We start from the raw sequence: 19,936 nt of genomic DNA, 5'->3' as shown, positions 1-19,936 counted from the left end.
TTGCCAAAGAAACATCTAGCACCAGAAGTTATTTTCTTTGGCATTTTGCTTTTGTTGTCATTAGCTAGTCGAGAAGGGTGAGAGATTCCTCCTAACGTGTCAAAAAGAATTTCACACCACCAGTAGACTTGAAGGCAAAGCAATAAACCAATTTACACATATCTCTTTCTGCGAATAGGAAGTAAAAAAAAAAAAAAAAAACTAACAAGACTTTAATTTAAAACTTAAACTATAATTGTCTATCCACCTTTAGTTAGTTTTATTTTATTAAGTCACATATATGAGTCACTATATTCATTTTTAACTTGGAAAGATTATTAACAACTTCAAGCGAACCCATTAATACTCTATTCATATATAGGGTTAGCTACGATAAGCCGAAAGATTTTTATGTCTCTATTATGAAATACAAGACGAAAAATGAGTATACCCTAATTAAGCATCTTGTTCCCTTCTTCTTCTTGTTGATCTTCGCCGTGATGCTTAAAATTATCTGACATCCACTAAAGTGTATTAAAAAAAGCCTATAGGCTATTAGAGAGAAGATATCCTCAATAATGCACATGGTGGGCCTGATTAGATACTAGTATGCAACGCACCCTTTTGAGATGACTTCAACAAGATAATACAAACAAAATTGCTGAACATTTGGTCTTAGAGACATCTAGATTCCTTCAAGGCTTTAACAAATACTAAACTGAATAAACTCTGAGGGTGTATATAAGATTGTCATTTTCCTTGGTTCTCAAGTCCCTATGCAACAAAGACAAATGATAAACTACCAATTAAATATAAAACACAACGATAATAGGCAGATCTATTTAACTTATTCGCATCCCATTAAGCCCTTAACACTTCTCGGATCTCAAATCTCTAGCTAGCATCATTACTTGCCCACATTGTGCTCAACATCATTATTTAAGAGCCCGATAATTAACTAAAGTTCCAAAAAGTATAGAACACACGCTACACATTGAATGAACACAACACGTACACGGGGCCTACCTTATCAAGAGTATAAACCATACGCAAGTACAAAGGAATGTTCATTATCCTTGCATAATTTAGTTCAGTGATGACTTGATACTAATGTAATGCATGTATTTTTATTACCCTTTTAAGTAGACCATAAAGAACATTGAACAGGTGTATCTTTCATAAAACTAAAAACAAAACCAACATTATCAGTTTGCTATATTAGGGAAATATTACTATTATTTTTTACATTCTGTAAGTAACAACAACCCCAATAAAGCATAAAGCATTGCTTGTAAATGTGAGAACAAAACGTCTTTGGATCCGGTGGGACGGGACAAAAATAGAAGAAGGTCGATAATAAGAATCCATCACTGAGCAGCAACACATGCGAAAACTGCCAATAGAGACAGACTTGTAGGAAATCATCATAGTTTTTTCTCACAACCACTTATCTCTAATCCCTCTTCCTCAATTATATCCACTCTAATAAATAAACAACAAATACCATATTATTACCTTATTATACGAGTCTTTGGAAATGCAATAAAAACGTACATAAAAAAACACGTCGAATTGGTGAGCGATGCGAAAGTTATAGTAATTTCTAACTCCAGACTGAAATTTTTAATACTATAGTATTTCTTATTTTCATACTGTTTTACACAAGCAATTTTTCTTTGTGCAATTTTTTTTTTCACAATAAACGTGAAAATTCACGTTAAATATCTCGTGCCCAAACACACTAATATATAAAGTATAAACCAATGACTTGGTTAATAATTTCCACGATTCCGAAATCCGTTGCCGTATGGTAAGAATAATATCCACCGAAGACGAAAAGCACAGAATTCGATAATACGACGTCGCATCATAACCGTTTCGTTGCGGAACGCGGCAAGCGTTAGTTACATTGATTACTTTCACGGCTTTAGCGGAAGAGAAAACGCACACCGCGCAAGTTAGAAGCTTTATTACCATTATTATATGTCCGAGAATTATTAAAAAAAATGAAATAAATAAAAAAATAAAAATTAGGAATTGGAGTCATCCGTACAGTTATAACAGTAGAGAGAAAAATCTGCTACTACTACTCAGGGATGCTGACAAGCACCGGTCGCCACGCTCTTCTCAGTAACCGGTAGCGGAAGACCGACGATACCGGCCGGAGAGCGGCGGTGGATGTGCCGCGCCGGAAGGGAGATCCGGTGCGGAATCGGACGCTCACGGCGGAGTTAGGGAGAAGTTCTTCGTGCTGATCTTCTTGTTGTTGTTGATGATGGTGGAAGATTGTTTTTTCGTCGTTGAGGGGTGGCGGCGGTGGAGATGAGATGAAGAGGTCCTTGAGTTTGTGGCGGACGCGGGCCTCGGAGTCTGGGAGGGGCGGCGGATCTTGCGGCGGGGGATGGAAGCGGCGGCGGGCGAGGAACATGCGGAGGGTTTTGCGGCGGCGGAGGTGGATGACGGGGCTGGTGGTGGGGCTGCGGGTGGGGCTGCCGGCGACGGCGCATTGGGTGGCGAGGAACTTGAATTTGTGGAGAGTGGGCATTGAGGAGAGAGATCTGAGAGAAGAGAAGAGAGAGAATGATTGATTGGATTTAGGAAGGGAAGAGGGCTTTATCTTCTACTACTACTTGACCTTGACCAGTTGCTATTTTCCTATTACCTCCTTTTTAATTCTCCTCTTTTTCAACTTTTATTTTAATTTTCTTCATTAGTTTATTTTTCTTAACCTTTCATTCATCCGGAAAACTAAAAATCAATTAATCTCAAGTTTAATTAAAAAATAAATAAAATTTAATAAAAAGTTATTTTTATTAAACATTAAACTCAAGTAGTATTTAAACTATTAAACTTTAACTATAAATGTTAAATATTTGTGTTCAAATACTTAATTTTTCTTTAGATTAGTTCAAAATGTTTAAATTTATTTTCAGTGTAATAACGTATGCAATTTTTAAAAAGAAAATACAATATCTAAAAAAAATGATCAAGTGAAATTGAGCTCATATCTTCTTAATGAAATATTTGATTTTTATAATAAAAATTAGTCATTTATAAATATTTTGCACTTATAATATAGCAACAAAAAGAATAAATATTTATATTAAAAATATAAAAAAATGTTATTTTTTTTATAATCAAAAGAAATAAATAAATAGGAAAAAAGAAGAAAAACAAGTTATGATTGCTACAACCACATAAATAATAATGATGATTACATTAACACAACAATATCAAAGATGATAATAATAATAATAATGAACCTGACATTTATAATGATGATAATAATAATAATAAATATAATGGATTTAACTTTTTGTTGTCTTTTTTTTTGTGTTGTCTTTATGCTGTTTTATTTATTAAAATAACAATGCATAACAGTTGTCATCAATTTCATTAAAATACTTAAGAATTCATCTAAATCCCTCCTTGTCATCAAATTTCTAAATAAAATCACTAAATAATATCTTAAAATCTCAATTATTATGTCACTTTAATTCAAGAATTCAATAATGTTATTAACCCATTACCATTATCATGATTATTCTCATCACCATTGCTAAAACTTTTATCCATCCATCAACATATTTGTCATTACCATAAGTCTTGTCATCTTTACTATAATTGTTGTTATTATCACGAATTTGACTTTTTTAATGTCTCTTTTCATATTGTCTCTGTTCCATGAAAATAACATGACAACTATATTAATATTTAATGATAACATTTAATTTTTAAAATCATTAAAATTGTATAATTTTAAAGGAATAACACAAGGACAACATAAGGAGGAACATCAGTCAGATCCTTATTATCACAATCATGATTATTGTTGTGTCATTACTACTACCACCACCACCTAGTCAAAGGGAAGACTCAACTAAAATTAATAAATTAAATTATGTAATAAAAATTTATTATTAGAATATTTCATATTAATAACATAATTATCTCAAAACAAGTTAAAATTTATAATGAATAACTAAAAATCTGATAAAAAATAGGTTAAAAATATATTTATGATCTTTAACAAATACTCAAAATTTATATTTATTATATAATACTTTTTTCATTTGTTATTAATTCCTTTGAAAAAAAACTAATAACAAATAAAAAATATTTATCAAGAAACAAACAAAAGAATTAGTTAATTTATCAAATACTAATAAATATATCAAAAACCAAAAATAAAATTATTATTTTATTAAAAACTCAATCTAATATTTAAAAAAAACACAAAATTTAAATATTTATTACAAATTACAATCAAATTTATATTAAAAAATTAGCTGATCTTAACCTATAGCATTGAATACAACTAACGAGGATGGCCTAGAAGATTCAATTCCGTTGGCAGGCAGTCTCTGAAGAAATATACGCACGAATCAATTAATGCATTCAAAATAGCAAAAGTCCAATAGATTTAAAGTACAAGTTTGACATCGGGTTACGAATTTTCAAGATAGCAAGCTATGGACGATTGGATTGGTTACTTAGGGAGCAACTATACCTTTCTTCGTATGCATTATTATACGCATTGATATATTATACACACAAATTAAATATATTATAATACTTAAGTTAAAGTTTCAACGATACACATCAATATTCGTTAATAATAATACATTTATATTTAAAGTAAAAAATATTTTAGGTTGAGTTTATTTTTTTAAGAAAAAAGTTAAAAGGATGTTATTGTATTAAGCATCTTCATTGACATGTTATAAACCAGTTTTCTTTTGTTAATTTTGGATAGGTTTTTACTAGTTCTTTTTTTCAGGCCGGTTTTGTATTTTATTTGAACCAACTACCTAACTAGTATACTGGTTTTCTGGTTCCAACGGCTGATTTGGTCCGGTTATCTAAACACAGTTTAATTAAAACTATGACAATAGTATGTCTTGTAGTATCTTTATATCATATTTTTAGGCAATATTTCTTAAAAAAACTAAGGTAATTTAACGCTAGCTGCATGCATGTTGATAGTATAAGTTCCTATTGCTTTGGCGTTTAGCTAGAAAATTTATTTCCTCACTTTCTAATCATAAGCAGGATTTTCACAATTTATTATATCAAACTTTAAAACAAGGAACCTTAAGTTAGGAGATTAAGATTGGTAAAAATATTAGTATTATTTATTTAAATTGGCTAAACCAAATATATAAAAAAAAAGTTGCCTGTTTTGTGCATTTTGTTATGGTAGTAACATATTACGCTAGAATTTATGTTATCAGAATGACGTTAAAAATTCTACAGGTCAAGTAGTGCAGTTATCTAATATTGTTTCTGGTTAATTTACCCTCTGAAGCAAAGGAATTGCCCGGGAAAACACGGTAAAGTAAGCCTTCAAAAGCACTAGACTGTGGACCCAAGTGGAATATATTTATCCAGTGAGTGGTCCAGTCCAATGATTCATTGAGCACTGCAAAAACTTATAATATTAATTTCATCATAGTTAATTATCAGGTTGATGTTCGAAACTAAATACTCTTTTAGTAGGATGTAGACTAAACGAACCTTTCTTTACAAATACTTAACTATGGATGGCATAGAGAAGTATTAACGATGCCATCATGGATTGGTATTTGGAAAAAAGACTTTAGACATTTGGTTAATTACCTAGATTTAGAAGACATGGTGAAGAGAAAATTAAGAGGATTGAGGATTAAAATATTCTGATATAAACATATTATATTATTTTATTATAGATGCAACCAATAAAAAGTTATGTTACATTAAAATAACAATATTCCGTCTTATTGTATTATTTTATTATGTTTTATCTCATTTTATGAGGAAAAAATATAGAGAAGAAAAAGAAATATTAACTACACATTTTTTGACAAACTTTTTTAACAATTTTTTTTTACTAAGCGAAGTTCATGTGAAAACTATTAATCGTGTAATAACTGAACTTTACTGAAAACCAAAAAATATATATTAAAAAGAATATATCACAAATATTTCTCAAATAATTACAGTAGAACTTACTATTATTTGTTTAATATCCGTTGTTATTCTTATTTTTCTCATGAGTTGTGGGAGGGAACATAAAGGCCCCTCATCGAGGTAAGAAAGATACAAGAACTAATTACAGTAACACATGTGCATGCATGCTATTATTATTTGTGTATAGAGTCTATTGAACTAATTATTGTGTCTTTGTCTATGGTAACGTGAGATGAGACAACATGAAAGAATAACGCGAGTAAATCCAAATCCAACCTGACCATACTCACAGATGCTGCTTCCTCTCGCCCTACCTGCAGCCTGCAGGTAAGTCCACAATCACATTCAAAAAACTGCATTGTATGGACTCTAACCATATAATATAATGACATAAGGGAAATTCAGCAGTTATAACTATTTTCCTTCAATCCTTTATATATAACAGAAATTAAGTTTAATTAAACAGTCAGATAATATGTATATTTTCAAAAGAGAAATGTAATTTGTACACAAATATTCCTAAAATAAATAGTAAAATTAAGAGAGTAATATGAGATGTAATGTAATAAATGATACAATACAGAAATAAACGCAAAAAAGTATTGTTGTATAAAATTCGCTATGAGAAGAATAACCCAACTCCTTTCAAAAACACATCAAAGCAACTAACAACATGAGAGTATTTACACAACAAATATATGTATTATTTTTCTCTCCCATATGCATATTGCATTTTTGAACCAACAGTGAATTCTCCTTCTTATAACTACTACTATATTATCATCATAACATACAAGCTGCAAATAAAAGTTTAAACATAAGGTTTTAATGAAAATAAATGTGAAGGGCTAAGACTTCTAAACTAGCTCATTGACACTAGTACAGTAGTTTCACTATCTAATATCTAGATCTTCACCAAAAGAAAATTGAGGAAATCTTAGAAGCTATGAGGAATTAGATACAGAGGAGCCGCTAAAGCATTTATCAACAACTGAATCTGGTGAAACCGGGGAAACCTTCTTCAGAAGTCTAGCTTCATCTATCCTAACTTCCAATACTTCTGTCTCTTCCCTTGCACCAAGCCCATCGTCACTCTTGATTCCTCTCAAGATCTCCACCACCTCATTCATGGAGGGTCTGATCTCTCTTTCCTGCTGCAAACACCTAAAGGCCAATTCTGCCACCCCTGTTGTCATCCTCCTTATAGCATAATCCCTCTCAAATCCAAGATAAGGATCAACCAACTCATGCAGTTCCTGGTTCTGAATTTTATTGATAGCCATGTTTGCCAAGTTCACATCACTGCGGTTCCTGTTGATGTCCACAGCTTGCAATGATGATATCAGCTCAACTAAGACCACTCCAAAGCTATAAACATCACTCTTATCAGTGAGTTGGTAGCACTGATAGTACTCAGGGTCAACATAACCTGGTGTTCCCTGTGGAGCTGTTGACACATGAGTGACATGGTTTGGGAAATCCCTTGAGAGACCGAAATCAGCAACCTTGACACGGAAGTTATCATCCAGGAGAATGTTGTTGGTTTTAACATCGCGGTGTATGACATCATTAGCATGTAGGTAGGCTAGAGCCTCAGCTGTTTCAACTGCAATGTTCAATCTTACAGGCCAAGGGAGTAAATTAGTTGAGTTTGAGCTCCTTCCTTGAAGATGATCAGCCACTGTTCCATTGGGTATGAATTCATACACAAGGAGAAGCTCTCTGCTATGTCTAGAGGTGCATCCAAAGAGTGTCACCAGGCTCTTGTGCCTTAACCGTGCTAGAATCTGAACTTCATTCATGAACTGCTCAATACGTCTAGAGTTGCTTTCATAATGACGTTTCACTGCAACTACACGTCCATCTTTGAGTTGACCTGATTAACAAACAGAAGATTGTTCAATAAAAACAGATCAAATTAGCCAAAGGGAAATTGTGAGAAATTTGGCAGACATTAGTAATTTAGTATACAGGAAGTTATATATCTTGTTACCTTTGTAAACAGTGCCAAAACCTCCCTCACCAAGTTCTCTTGAAGAGTCAAAGTTTTTGGTAGCTTCCTCTAGTTCCTCATAGGTAAAGACCTGGACGCCAAAGTAGTAACTCCTCGGCGGCATTGGATCAGTGTTGGAGGATTGGTAAGAAGATAGACTTTGAGACGTGTTAGTTGTAGATGCAAAAGTGTCTCCGCTTGAAGGAGCAATGAACAGTTCCATGCTTCTTTGTTTATTATAAGCAGTTTTTCTCCTTCTTTGCATCACAAAGTACACACATCCAAGAATGACAACAAGGGCTACAACTGCTCCTATACTAGCGCCTGACAACAATATCAATAACAGACATCACATTAGTGAAATTCTATTAACAAAATGGAAGTAATTTAAGTATGTACCAAAAAATTAACGAAAAGAAAGTTACCTATTGCAACACCTACTTTGCTGCTACCTGCAATGTTCCAAACAAAAAAGATGTCAAAACAAGGAATCAGATAAGGACACAAGAGGGATGAAAAGAAAAAGGTAGTCAATAAGTCTCAGTGCCAGATATTAATAGGAAGCTAAATCAAGCCTCATTTTCTCCCTTAACCAATTGGGTGAGCACTGAACTTGTAACTATAACTGCAAGTTAAGTGATAATTAACATTTGGATTTCCTAGTTAGAAATGAGTGTTTCACACTCTTTTGGGGTCACCTGACTCATACTTGTGTAAACGAGTTCTATCTCAAAGCCCAAATGGCATGTGTGATGAAAAGGGAACCACGAGAGATAGAGAAAAGTGTAAACTAACTGAAAAAAAGATTCTAAAAAATAGGACTTAATTAAGTGCGTGTTTGATTTTAAGTTGAAGAGTTGATTTTGAGTCCAAAATTGATGTTAGACATTTTTTCACATGTTTAGTTTCACATCCGAAAATGTTTTAGAATTAATTTTATATTGAAGAAACTTTGAGTAACTTTAGATTCAAAATTTTGTACTAAATTTTATCCCTAACTTAATTTTATAATAAAAACATCCTAATATAAATCATATTACTTCCAAATCAATTTTAAGAATGACCACCTAAACACACACTAAATATATAATAATTAACGAAAAGAAAAGCTGGAATACCTGGAGTTGCACACAAATGATCCCCACAAATACAAATGTGTTCATCGTTATCAGAATCAAACCCACACACGCCACCAGAATCAAGGCACTCAAAACACTCACTCTCATAAGGATTCATATAGTTCACATTAAACCCCTTCATCAAAACCTCCCCAAGCAAAGACCGGTTTTCCACGAGCCTATCAGCTTGCACTTTAAGGATTGGCACTTTAACATGTTCATCACATTCAACAACTTCAAGAATAGGGTCCAAAGGAAAAGGACCAACCAAAGAGTAAGAGTTATTCTTATCGCCATTACTCCAACAGTTAAACAAATTTTCTGGCGTTTCGATGATCCGTGAAGTGGGTTTGCACTCATAAAACAAAGTGAGGTTCTGGTTCCCCGAACCGTAGCTGAAGACGGGGCCATCAAAAGTTGAGTTAACGTACACATCGGTGCATGTCTCGTTCCAAAGGTCTAGTCTTGCTAAAGTGAGAGTGTGATCCTCCGAGTCGATATCAATGACTCGGTAACTCACCGATGAGATGTTCAACTCGGCGACGACACCGTTTCGGCAGTTCAAAAGGAACTGTGGTGGCCCGCAGAAGGAGGGGCGGTCGCCACCGGTGAAAGGGTAGGAAAGATTGGTGATGCTGCCGCAGTTGAAGGAGGTTACGTGGCAGCTAGAGAGTGTTGCATGGGGTGGCAACGACGTCGTATGGTGGAGATAGAAGATGAGAATGGTGGCTGTGATGGTGGAGAGGGACAACATAGTTTGGTTTTTTATTTTGTCGGAGGTTTAGGCCATAAAAATGTTGTTGGTTGTTGTAGTGCGAACTATGGCTCTATGGTTTGAACGAACTGAGAAAAATAGAAAAGGAAAAAGAAAGATACATGAAGTTGAGTTTATTTGACTTGGACTTTGACAAGGTCTGAAAAAGAACATTATAAGCTGTGAGTTTTGGCAATAGCAGCCGAATAATGCGTATTTTATTTTTCTTTTTCTTGTTTTGTAGTACTTTTAAAACAATATATTGGTTGCCGGAATGGAAATTATTTTGTTGGGGAATGAGGATGATCGTGAGTGATGCGTATATAAAATTGATGGGGTGTTGATTTATTGTCAAAAATCAAAATACAAATACTCTCGTATAGTTTGGCTGAATGGTGGCTAGCTGTCAAATTAATCTAGAACTATGACTGAAAGGTCTCAATCATGGTACACATATACATACGGTTTAATTTGGACGTTTTGGCTGGTTGGTTCAGATGGATGAACCGCTTGTATGGTTCTTACAGTGGAATATATTAGTTAAAAGAGTCACATGCCGTGGCATCTAATAACATGATGTTACAAAACATATATTTAAATGCCATGGCAGGTGAGTGTAGTTGCAGAATTTGGGCATGAGATTTTTAAAAGTATATAGTACATACCACCAATGGTAATGTTTTTATTTCGCAGGAAATGGATCAAAGTGAGTGGTTAATTACTTTAATGATTAATGGTTGAGTTTCCCAACCAAGACCATTTCAATGGTGATATTTCCTCTGGATTTGTCACCAGTCAAGATATTTCCATCTGTTTAATCCTGGGTACTACAACTCCAAATCAGGAGAATTATCCCAAGATTTGAACTTCAAATGACAACTCAAGAATTTTAAGCAGCCCATTGATCAGTTTTCTAGACAGATATACATTATTGAACAAACAAGATATAAGAAGAGTAACTGGACCCCATAAAGAAGACAAGTCTAATTGCAGTCAAAGAATGCAACAAATATTTTAAAGAGAGATGAATATGTGAACACTTCTGAATGCTACTTATTCCTACCTAATATCTACCGTTCTATCTGCAATATCTTCCAAGAAAGGTGATGCAGTAAGAAGTCATTGACAAGGCAAACAAAAGAAGGGGGAAATCAAAAGAATAATATTTTACAGTTAGAAGAAGCATTCATATCCAGATGTTCCTAACAAAACTTTGTCATTATTGTTGTTATTGCCGATCCTAGATTACATAAAGATGGTTTGAGCATGCACAAAGAAGGTAACAAGAGACGCCAGTTATAAAAGTGGATTGCATGATTTTTAGTCTAGTGAAAAGGAGAAGAGGGAGAGCAAAAAAGATATTGAAAAACTCATCAAGAGAGATCTCATGCTAAATAATACTTCTAAAACTTTGATTTTTAACAACGTCGAATGTCGAATGACGTTATGTGATCCATGTAACCAATCCTATTCACAAGAGGGGAGCTATTTCTCACTTTCCCCCATGTTTAATAGCTGAAAATACAGATAGGGGCGTAACTGTGTAAGGCGATATTATCTCCTTATGATGCTGGACAGCTGGAAGTTTTTAAAAGGCTTATGTGACTCTATCAGATACACTTGTCTAAAGGCACACAGTGAATGACAAGAAAACTTAAGATGTTTATAATTTATAAAGGTTACAGTTACTCACCTGATTTACATGTAGATGGAAAAGATCCACCCCTGCAATGGCAAGCGAATTCACTTGAGATTGGGTCATAACCACAATGCCCACCAGAGTTTTGGCATTCATCACACAAACTATTGTTTGCTTCCCACTCCACGCCAAAACCATTCTCAAGAGCGGCCTTAAGATTTTCGACTGTTGAATTTGTTTCTAGCACTTCAGCTTCTGACTCCAAAATTGGAACAACGACTCTAGATTTGCATGCTCCCAGTATTTCACTTATTGAGACAGAAGTCTCAGCATTTGCAAGCATGCTCTCGTCCACAAAATAGTTATTCATTTGAGTTCCATTTACACTGCAGTTAAACTTAGGGGGAAAACTATCTGGTTGAAGAAATGAAGGGGAAGAACAATCATAATAGAGATTAAGGTTCCGAGAATCTGAACCATAATCGAAGAAAGTGCAACCTATAGTGAAGGTCCTGAGGCTAGTGGGACAGGTGTTGTTCCAGTAGTCAGTTCTTACAAGTTTGATTCTATGATCAGAGTCATTGACTTCAAGAACTCTATAATTCTCTGACATAATGGTAACCGTTGCTACTTCACCTGTGCATTGTAGCTTAAACGCAGGGTGACCACAGTACAGGGGTCTACTGAATCCCCAGAAAGGATAACTCAGGTTTTTGAGATTTGCACAATGAAATGGCGAACCGCATTTCAGATAATGCACATCATCAGCAGCACAAGATGTTAGAATTTGGTTTAGGATGATGGTCATAACCAAGAATGAGAAAAAGATGCCTTGAAGAAGAAGTTGCATTCTCAGAAGAATAGCTTGGTAGAGAAGAGAGACAGAGGATTTGACACCGTAATAGATAAATGGAAGAGGGAGATTCAGATTACAATTGAGGTTAACGTGAGTTTTGAAGTGCATCAGTACTATTGATTTGATGCAGATATAAATTTAGGTCACCTATTAATCTTTGACCAGGGCAACAAATATTCTTATTTTCAGTTAGAAAATGCCAAATTGGTATATTACCTAACCCGGAGAAAACATTAAAGAAAAATTATGGGTTGGTGCTCTGTGTCTAACAGCACAGGGAACTAATGAATAATGATCAAACTTCATGTCTAACTACTCTAAACAACTCAAGCTTACTCGTGAATCATGAATATATTAAAGTCAAAAAAGGTGTGAAACGTTTTAACCAAGAATAAGATTAAAAAAAATACTCCATTTATGAGACCCAGTTCCCAGGACTTTAATTTAGCATTAGAAGTTTCTATGTTACTAATGGTGTCAAAAAATCAAGCCACGTAATCTAAATAATTAATGATGTTTGGACCTGCTGCATATGTGTGAAAAGATGAGGATGATACGATGGCTTGGTGAAAAACTTGTGAAATCGTCAACGGGAGAACTTGTCAGGAGTTTCATATTTTGTATGTATCCCAAAAGTCAAAACACTATCATGACCTTTGTTTTGTTACAAGCAAGCAATTGCTGACCCGGTCTTCTTCAAGTGCTAAGGTGTTTTGGGGAAGAATCAATGTAACAGTAATCAAACCGCGCGATCGACAAGCCAAATAATCTGCACTAAAATATCTAACACCCCAATTTTGTTCCATGTTAGATGATGCCCTTTACCACTAGACTAAAAACTATAACTGATGGTCAGGATGTACCCCATCTCTCAGTGTTACCCAGAAGATTTTTACTCCTGACCTTGCTTTGATACCATTTATTGGATCAAACGCTTATTGTTATATAAAAAAAATATAATTGATGATAAGTGTGTGCAACTTTATTTTCATAAAGATTCTCTCATAACTCCATCTAACTTTTTAGGGAATTATTCTCCACTGAAGCCACACTCTCCGTCATTCCCTTACAAAGATTAAAGTGATTCATAAAGGAAGTTTAAAGATATGAGATATTTTAAAGGGGTCTAATTAAGTTGGTTGAACAATGTGAATTATTATAAACCTTTTGTCTTTCTGTCTTTGTAGATAAAAAAAAAACCCGGATATTCCACCTTTTACTCATGCCTTTGTTAATTAGCAAAACGCTCGTTTTTTGTTGTTATAATATACTAATACGGCTTCTTCAACAAAAAAGAAGCCAAGTTTGCTAACTAAACTAGAAATGAAAAGAGACGTTTGAGAAATGAAAAAGCTAGCAAGCATATATACCTTTGCATGAAGCAGAATGAGGTCCATCCTTGCAGAAACATTGGAAATTTCCATCAACGGATCCACACTCTCCACCAGAACCAGTGCATTTCTCGCACTTCTCATAATTTCCCGTCCATTCTATCTCAAAACCGCCCTGTAAAGCTTCAATGATTCTCTCGGAATTTTCAAGTGAATAGTTGTTGGTCTGAAAGATTGGAATCACAACAATCTTGCAGGGCGCCTCGTACGAAGAAGGTAAAGCTTGGGCAGTGTAGTAGACAAATGAACCACCACCACAGGGAAAACTAAACACAGTCGATGGTGGAAGCGATGGAATAGTGGAAGGTGAAAAACCGGCAGGGCAATCATAAAAGAGCGTAACGTTAAGAAGGCCATCATAATCATATTGAAACGGAGTGTTATCAAATGTGCTGTTCCTGTCACCATTGACACAGATATTATTATTGTCCCAGTAATCGTCCCTTGCGACTTTGAGTATCTGTGATGTGTTTTCCCAGCCAAGAACACGGTATTTGATGAGATTGATGGTTATCTTGGGGACTTGAGCTTCACATGTGAGTTTCTCCGACTCCAAGTTAGGTCCACCACCACAATAGTTACCTCTGTTTTCTCCCCAGAATGGGTATTTGAGGTTGAAGTTGTTATTTCCGCAGCTAAAAGCGTTACTACAGTTGGTGTAGCTCGCATCATCCACGCAAAGACAAGTTGGAGTGTTGGTAACTGAGATTACCAACAAAATGAAGATGAAACAAGGCTCAAGAAGCAGTTGTTTCATTGTTGCAGTAGGAGGAGAAGTACTGGGGTTGAGGTGCAGGGTGACCAAAATGAAGATTATATGAGTAAATTAACGCGTAGATGATTATAACGGGAACTCCAATCAATTGGCGTTCCACTTTCAACACTTTGATGTTTCTAAGAAACCAAAGCGACACGGCAACCTATAATTTATTACGTTACCTGAGCTCAGCTCAGAAGAAGTTGTATGCTTATAATAATATTGTATTACACGCTGTATTCTATTCTTCTAGATTCTGTGTTTTTGTCTCATTTCAAACTCCCCAAAGTCTGTTTCCAGAAGAGTGCCCACTTTTTGACCGCACTTGAGAAATTGAAGCCGCGTTCTACGTGTCAACTTCATTATTTTTCTAACTTTAATCACAAGTCTTTATACTATGCTTTATTACAAACAAATCTTTATATGCTTTATAGCTGACGAGAATTAGCTATATTCTAAGTTATGAGGAAAGCTTATTCATGTATTGGGATTAATAGGAATTACTTTATCTTTTATGTTACTTGTAACAACTATAACTTTGTCATATTCCAAGTTAACTACATAAAAGACAAGTTGAAGTAGCAAGACAGGTCTGTGGATGAAACCAGAAACTTAATTCCTAAATATTTTTATGGTTAAAAAGTAGAAAAACTTGAATTTCTTTTTGTTTTCTATCATAAATGTGTAGTTTGAAAATATATAAAAAACATAAAATAACATGATTCTAGTAAGATTTATAAGAATTGTGAGGATCATTATTAAATTTATTTGTTTTCTATCATAAAGCTTAATGACTACACTTTCTTTGACAAAAATAAATTCTTTTGCTAAAAATATATTTGTTTCAATTTAACTGGGTTTTATTACTTTATCGGCAATTTGGCTAGTTAAAACCTAGACTCAAGACGCTGCCTAGTTTCTGAAAAATGTATTCACAGAATGTTTTTATTCATTCATACTATAAAGGTCCAATTCTATCTAGTCTAGATAATGACTCATTATGAAAATAGTGATAGGTGGCTTTCAACTGTGAGGAATCAATGCAAATGGTTCACCCATAAACCAACAATTATCACCATTAGATATATTATAAAATATTTAACTATCAAGTTTAATGTATTAATTGATTTGAGGTTTAAAGTATTACATAATTTGTAATAATTTTTTATAGATTAATTAAATATAATCAATCTATTAATCCAGCCACTAATCGGTACACACTTCTTTCTCCGCACCTCTCTTAGACTAGAGCCAAGATGTTTCCTCGCTGCAACACCGTCTGCGAATTGAAACTACTACCACTCCTTCCCTTCTTCAATCCATTTTCTCCAAATTAACAGCTACAACAAAATATGTTTTCTCGAGTGTCGATTCCATTGATGATTTGTATCAATTAGAATTTCGATATTTTTTTTAGATAAAAGAGACTGGGGAGAGGCTAAGGAGATGAGAATATTGACATCCCAATTATGTTAGCACGTACCCCAACCTTAACAACTCCAAATATATTAAGAAACAGAGAATTACAAAATAATTTAGGAGGACCAAACCGTACCCAATGGAGCTGTGCTAGGAAAATCTATAAAAAGGAAGTTCCTGTCTATACCTAAGAACTTCCTTCTAAATTAAAAGGAGATGGAGAATCCCACTAAGTATAACAAAAGAATTAGCTTCATTAATTAGAAGCAAGATTGTCGGCACAAACATTAGTTTCATGAGAAATACGAAAACTAAAATGTTGTAAGCTCTAAACATTTCATTCTGCTGAGTGTAAATAGACCAATATAATGCACCAACTTAGGATTGTTAAAAGCATGAAGAAGGAGTTGGGAGTCTCTTTCTAACCAAAAGTGCTGCCAACTACAAGAGCTTGCCTTTTCTGATTAGAATTTCGATACTCAAATTGAATAAAAATCCCAAAGCCAACTCCATAAACAAAAGTAAAAAAAAAAAAAAAAACTTCCCAGAAAATTAAACTCAAAAGCCATTTTTTTTTGTTAATAAATCCAATTTTTAAAACAAAAAAAAAATTGTAAGAAAAAGGCACAATTGTGGAACTCGCAATTTTTCCATGCTTAAGTTTCACGACTTTTGCATGGCCTCCTTGACGCCCTCGTTCTCACGCTTGGTAGTTGATTTTGTTGTTTTGCAGTTGTCCTTGATATTCTTTAAAATGTTTTAATATTATTTATCTTCTGTTTAATTATTTAAGATTATTATTGATTAATAATTATTAAAACAAAAACTATTTTAAGGTGGTTTGCTTGTACGTGAACCACATAATCACGGCCTTACGGTAGAATTTGCCTTAAAATATGATCCAACAACCATAGTTATTTCCACGATGGGAGACATGATCCAGTCTCCCACATATTAATACAATAACTAATACAAAAAATTGTTCAAAAAATAAATCACAATACATGGTCAGCATAGCCTTTTACTAAAGCGTTGAAGCTATTAATTAAAGGAATGATGCTAGCAAGAAAAGGAATTTTAGTTGAATTTATTATTTAAAAAAGAAAAAAGACTAAGCCTAGGTAGTTTTTTTTCTTTCTTTCGTTCATACAATTTGAGACTTCCAAGCAACATAATTAGTCAAGATGACTTCCCTTCACAAATTATACGAATTATCAAAGTTATCATCATAAGTTAACGGCCCTTTCAAATTTGACAAAATATATATTATTACTATTAGAAATAGAATAATAATCAACGCCGGAATTCTAGCGGCACATGAATCATTTTCATATTTGAGAGAAATTAATTGAGGCTCTACGTTAGAATTGCTGAATGGCTTCACCAATCACAATTTCCCAATGTCATGAATGGCTATTCCCCATTCCAACTCTTCCCTCCCTATTTTGTTTCATTTCATTTCATTTTCTCTAACAAAATTTCCAATTGCAAGTAGACTTTATTACACCCTAAAGTGGGTTTAGTTTAGGACTTAAGAGCTGCCAAGGGCTAAGACCAACGTATACTTTGACCAACATCATACACAACCATAGTAGGGTGGGGAATTACAGGAACTCAATCAGCCAAACAAGTGGTTTTATTTTGTCAGTTCAACAGACGAATAAGGCAAATTAAGTGACATGTTCACATTAATTAGATGAACATTTGGTCGTTGTGGAGCGATAAACAGCTCAAAACTTATAGATTCATGATGTGATTTCTAACTCACCTTGATTTATAAAAAAAAAAAAAACTAGATTCATGATGAGAAATAATCAATTAATTTTTCATAATAAAACCAAAGCAACAAATAGTGACTTTTAATTTTACATGTTGTCATCATGATTTTGTGAGGTAAAATGAAAGGAGATAATCAAAATCAGAAGGGATATCTCAACAGGGTAAAATTAATTGTTGTGTTATCCAAACACACTATTAGTCCCCGTCAGCTATCAACAGAAAACAGAAAAAGTAATAATCAATGAACTTAGAAGTACCTGTAGGTGGGGACTGTGGTGCTTTGTCATCTGGTAAGAAATTAGAACAAGGTCCATCTCTGCAGTAACATGTTTGATTTGGATACCATTCAATACCGCCGCATCTACCTGCTGATATCATACACTTCTCACATTCTCCAATGCCCACTATCCATCTCACCACAAATCCGTCTACGATTGCATTGAGTATTTTGTCAACATCACTAGTATCAACTAAGGACGGAGGAACTGGAACAACCACTGTTTTGCAAAAGGCATTATAATTAGAAGGAGGCAGAGGCTCAAATCGAGGATAAACATAATTGCCATTTGGGACACAACTAGGCAGAAATCCAGTGGTGGAAGGCAAATCATTAGCACAATAGAAAAGGGTAAGATTCTTATAGGCTGAGTCATGAACATAGAGCTCAGTGTCAAGGCTGGTGTTGACAAACTTTGGTTGGCATATGTTTTCCAAGTAGTCCTCTGTAGTGATTCTCAAAGTATGGTTATCTGGGTTTACCTCCAAAACCTTGTACCTGAAATCATTAATGGTTATGTAGGTGATCTCTTGTTCGCAGCGGAGTTGCATCCGAGGGTGGCCACAATCTCTTGGTCGTTTTTCTCCCCAGAATGGAAAACCAATGTTTTTTATATTCCCACAACTTATCAGCTGATTAGTACAACCCCTATCATCATTGTAGGAGCTTAAATATGGAGGTGTCTGAATCAGTATGAGGAGGAGGATAAAGTGTTGAAGAATAGGGATAGGAGGGAGGTGAATAAGCAGGGAAGCCATTGGGGTCGAGAGCACAAAGAAAATGTTTGATAGAGAGAACGTGAATCAAAAGAAGACAATATTTTTAAGATATAGAATTTGCCTTCAGAGACAGAGTCAGTAACTGTGACTTGTGGAAAAATTTGGATGGTTAGGTTGACTTGTGGAAAGTATAAAAATTAAAATAACTTGGAGTAGTTTCCCTCAATTCATTTTATATATTTAGTATGGGGATGCCCTTATTTATATAAAGAAAGCTGCCCTTTTACTGATACTAAATTAAGTTTCACTAGCTAGAAATTAACCACCTTTGTCCCGGTCCACCAAATATATAAATCCTTTGCTATTTGTTCTTGTATTTATGCCCACCTTGCATTAATTAGTACCTTAATTTGTCTCCTAATTAGTCCCGCTGGCAAAAGAAAAATAATCCACCTTGGCTTGCTCTAAGAGTCTGCATGTTCTACCGATAAACTAATTTGTAGGTGCATTTAAACATTGGTAATTGGTGTGGTGTGCATGGGTCGGCAAGTTTTTTTGGGTGAGTGGGTTGGCAAGTTAATTAGTGAGAACATATTGCTACTTAGGGGTGTTTAATAATTCCGTTACGACCAACTTAACCACTCAAATCAAACTAATTAAGTTGGTTTGGCTTCTTTTTTTCTATGATCGGATATGACCGGATCGAATTTAACACTCAAACACATAACTTGATCATTCTTTTTTATTATTATTATTATTATACTTTTTTCCTTTATTATTCGTTGTTTCTTTAATTTACCTTCTATTTGCTGCAAGCTCTAAACTTAGATGATAAATATTTTAGATCAGGTGGACAGATTCATGGGGTAGGATAATAGCAATGGATAGTGGCATCTCAAAACCGGCCTGCTCCAATTTTCGCAAATTAAGGAAAACCCAAATATAAACTCAGTCAAAGCAATTTTTAACCCTCTTAAATTCAGGATGAGATCAACAGGTATCCAAGTCCAAATTTATTTATTTATTCCTTTTCCAACATGCCACGACTATGGATGTTGGACTTGCAACTGCTCAGTCGAACAAAACAACATGGTTGCTTTACCTTACGCCACTCTCGTTTAATAAAACACTTTCAGCATTTGAACTTTCGATTTTGAAGAGCAAAATATAACTTAAAAGAAAAACAAAGTGTCATGATCGAAAGGCACACAATAATATTTTAAAGATGATATCCAGATTTTCTCTTTTGTATAAATTTTTAATAGAAGTGATTAAAAGTAACTAGAATAGATTATATATATATATA

General features: G+C 34.2%; 2 protein-coding genes across 5 annotated transcripts; both read right to left on the bottom strand.

Annotated features, from left to right (window-relative positions):
- Positions 1–1,911: 1,911 nt before the first annotated feature.
- On the bottom strand, positions 1,912–2,610 carry LOC114395570. Its single transcript, XM_028357384.1, has one exon. The coding sequence runs from the start codon at positions 2,522–2,524 to the stop codon at positions 2,066–2,068; it is 459 nt and encodes a 152-aa protein (XP_028213185.1). The 5' UTR covers positions 2,525–2,610; the 3' UTR covers positions 1,912–2,065.
- A 3,940-nt stretch (positions 2,611–6,550) lies between these two features.
- Positions 6,551–18,717, bottom strand: LOC114396407 (LEAF RUST 10 DISEASE-RESISTANCE LOCUS RECEPTOR-LIKE PROTEIN KINASE-like 1.4). Of its 4 annotated transcripts, none has more exons than XM_028358365.1 (4): positions 17,892–18,717; positions 8,347–8,373; positions 7,922–8,245; positions 6,551–7,804 (listed from the first exon to the last, which is right to left on the bottom strand). In XM_028358365.1, exons 1-4 carry the CDS (start codon positions 18,667–18,669, stop codon positions 6,873–6,875), a joined length of 2,061 nt encoding a protein of 686 aa, XP_028214166.1. In that variant the 5' UTR covers positions 18,670–18,717; the 3' UTR covers positions 6,551–6,872. The 4 variants fall into 4 exon arrangements, with proteins under 4 accessions (XP_028214166.1, XP_028214165.1, XP_028214164.1 ...); XM_028358364.1 differs by lacking the exon at positions 17,892–18,717 and adding an exon at positions 13,659–14,636; XM_028358363.1 differs by lacking the exon at positions 17,892–18,717 and adding an exon at positions 11,487–13,647.
- Positions 18,718–19,936: the final 1,219 nt, after the last annotated feature.

Source organism: Glycine soja, chromosome 18 (assembly GCF_004193775.1).
Source record: "Glycine soja cultivar W05 chromosome 18, ASM419377v2, whole genome shotgun sequence".
NCBI classification, from domain to species: Eukaryota; Viridiplantae; Streptophyta; class Magnoliopsida; order Fabales; family Fabaceae; genus Glycine; species Glycine soja.
Note: the sequence above shows the minus strand (reverse complement) of the source record. Positions and strands in the feature narration are given on the sequence as shown.

Excerpts from the sequence above, each read along its gene's own strand:
- LOC114395570 (XM_028357384.1), bottom strand. The coding sequence starts at position 2,524 with ATGCCCACTCTCCACAAATTCAAGTTCCTCGCCACCCAATGCGCCGTC.
- LOC114396407 (XM_028358363.1), bottom strand. The coding sequence starts at position 12,396 with ATGCACTTCAAAACTCACGTTAACCTCAATTGTAATCTGAATCTCCCT. Across the intron at positions 8,246-8,346 it reads CAAAGTAGGTGTTGCAATAG|GCGCTAGTATAGGAGCAGTT; the intron begins GTAACTTTCTTT and ends TATTGTTGTCAG. Across the intron at positions 7,805-7,921 it reads TTTTGGCACTGTTTACAAAG|GTCAACTCAAAGATGGACGT; the intron begins GTAACAAGATAT and ends TTTGTTAATCAG.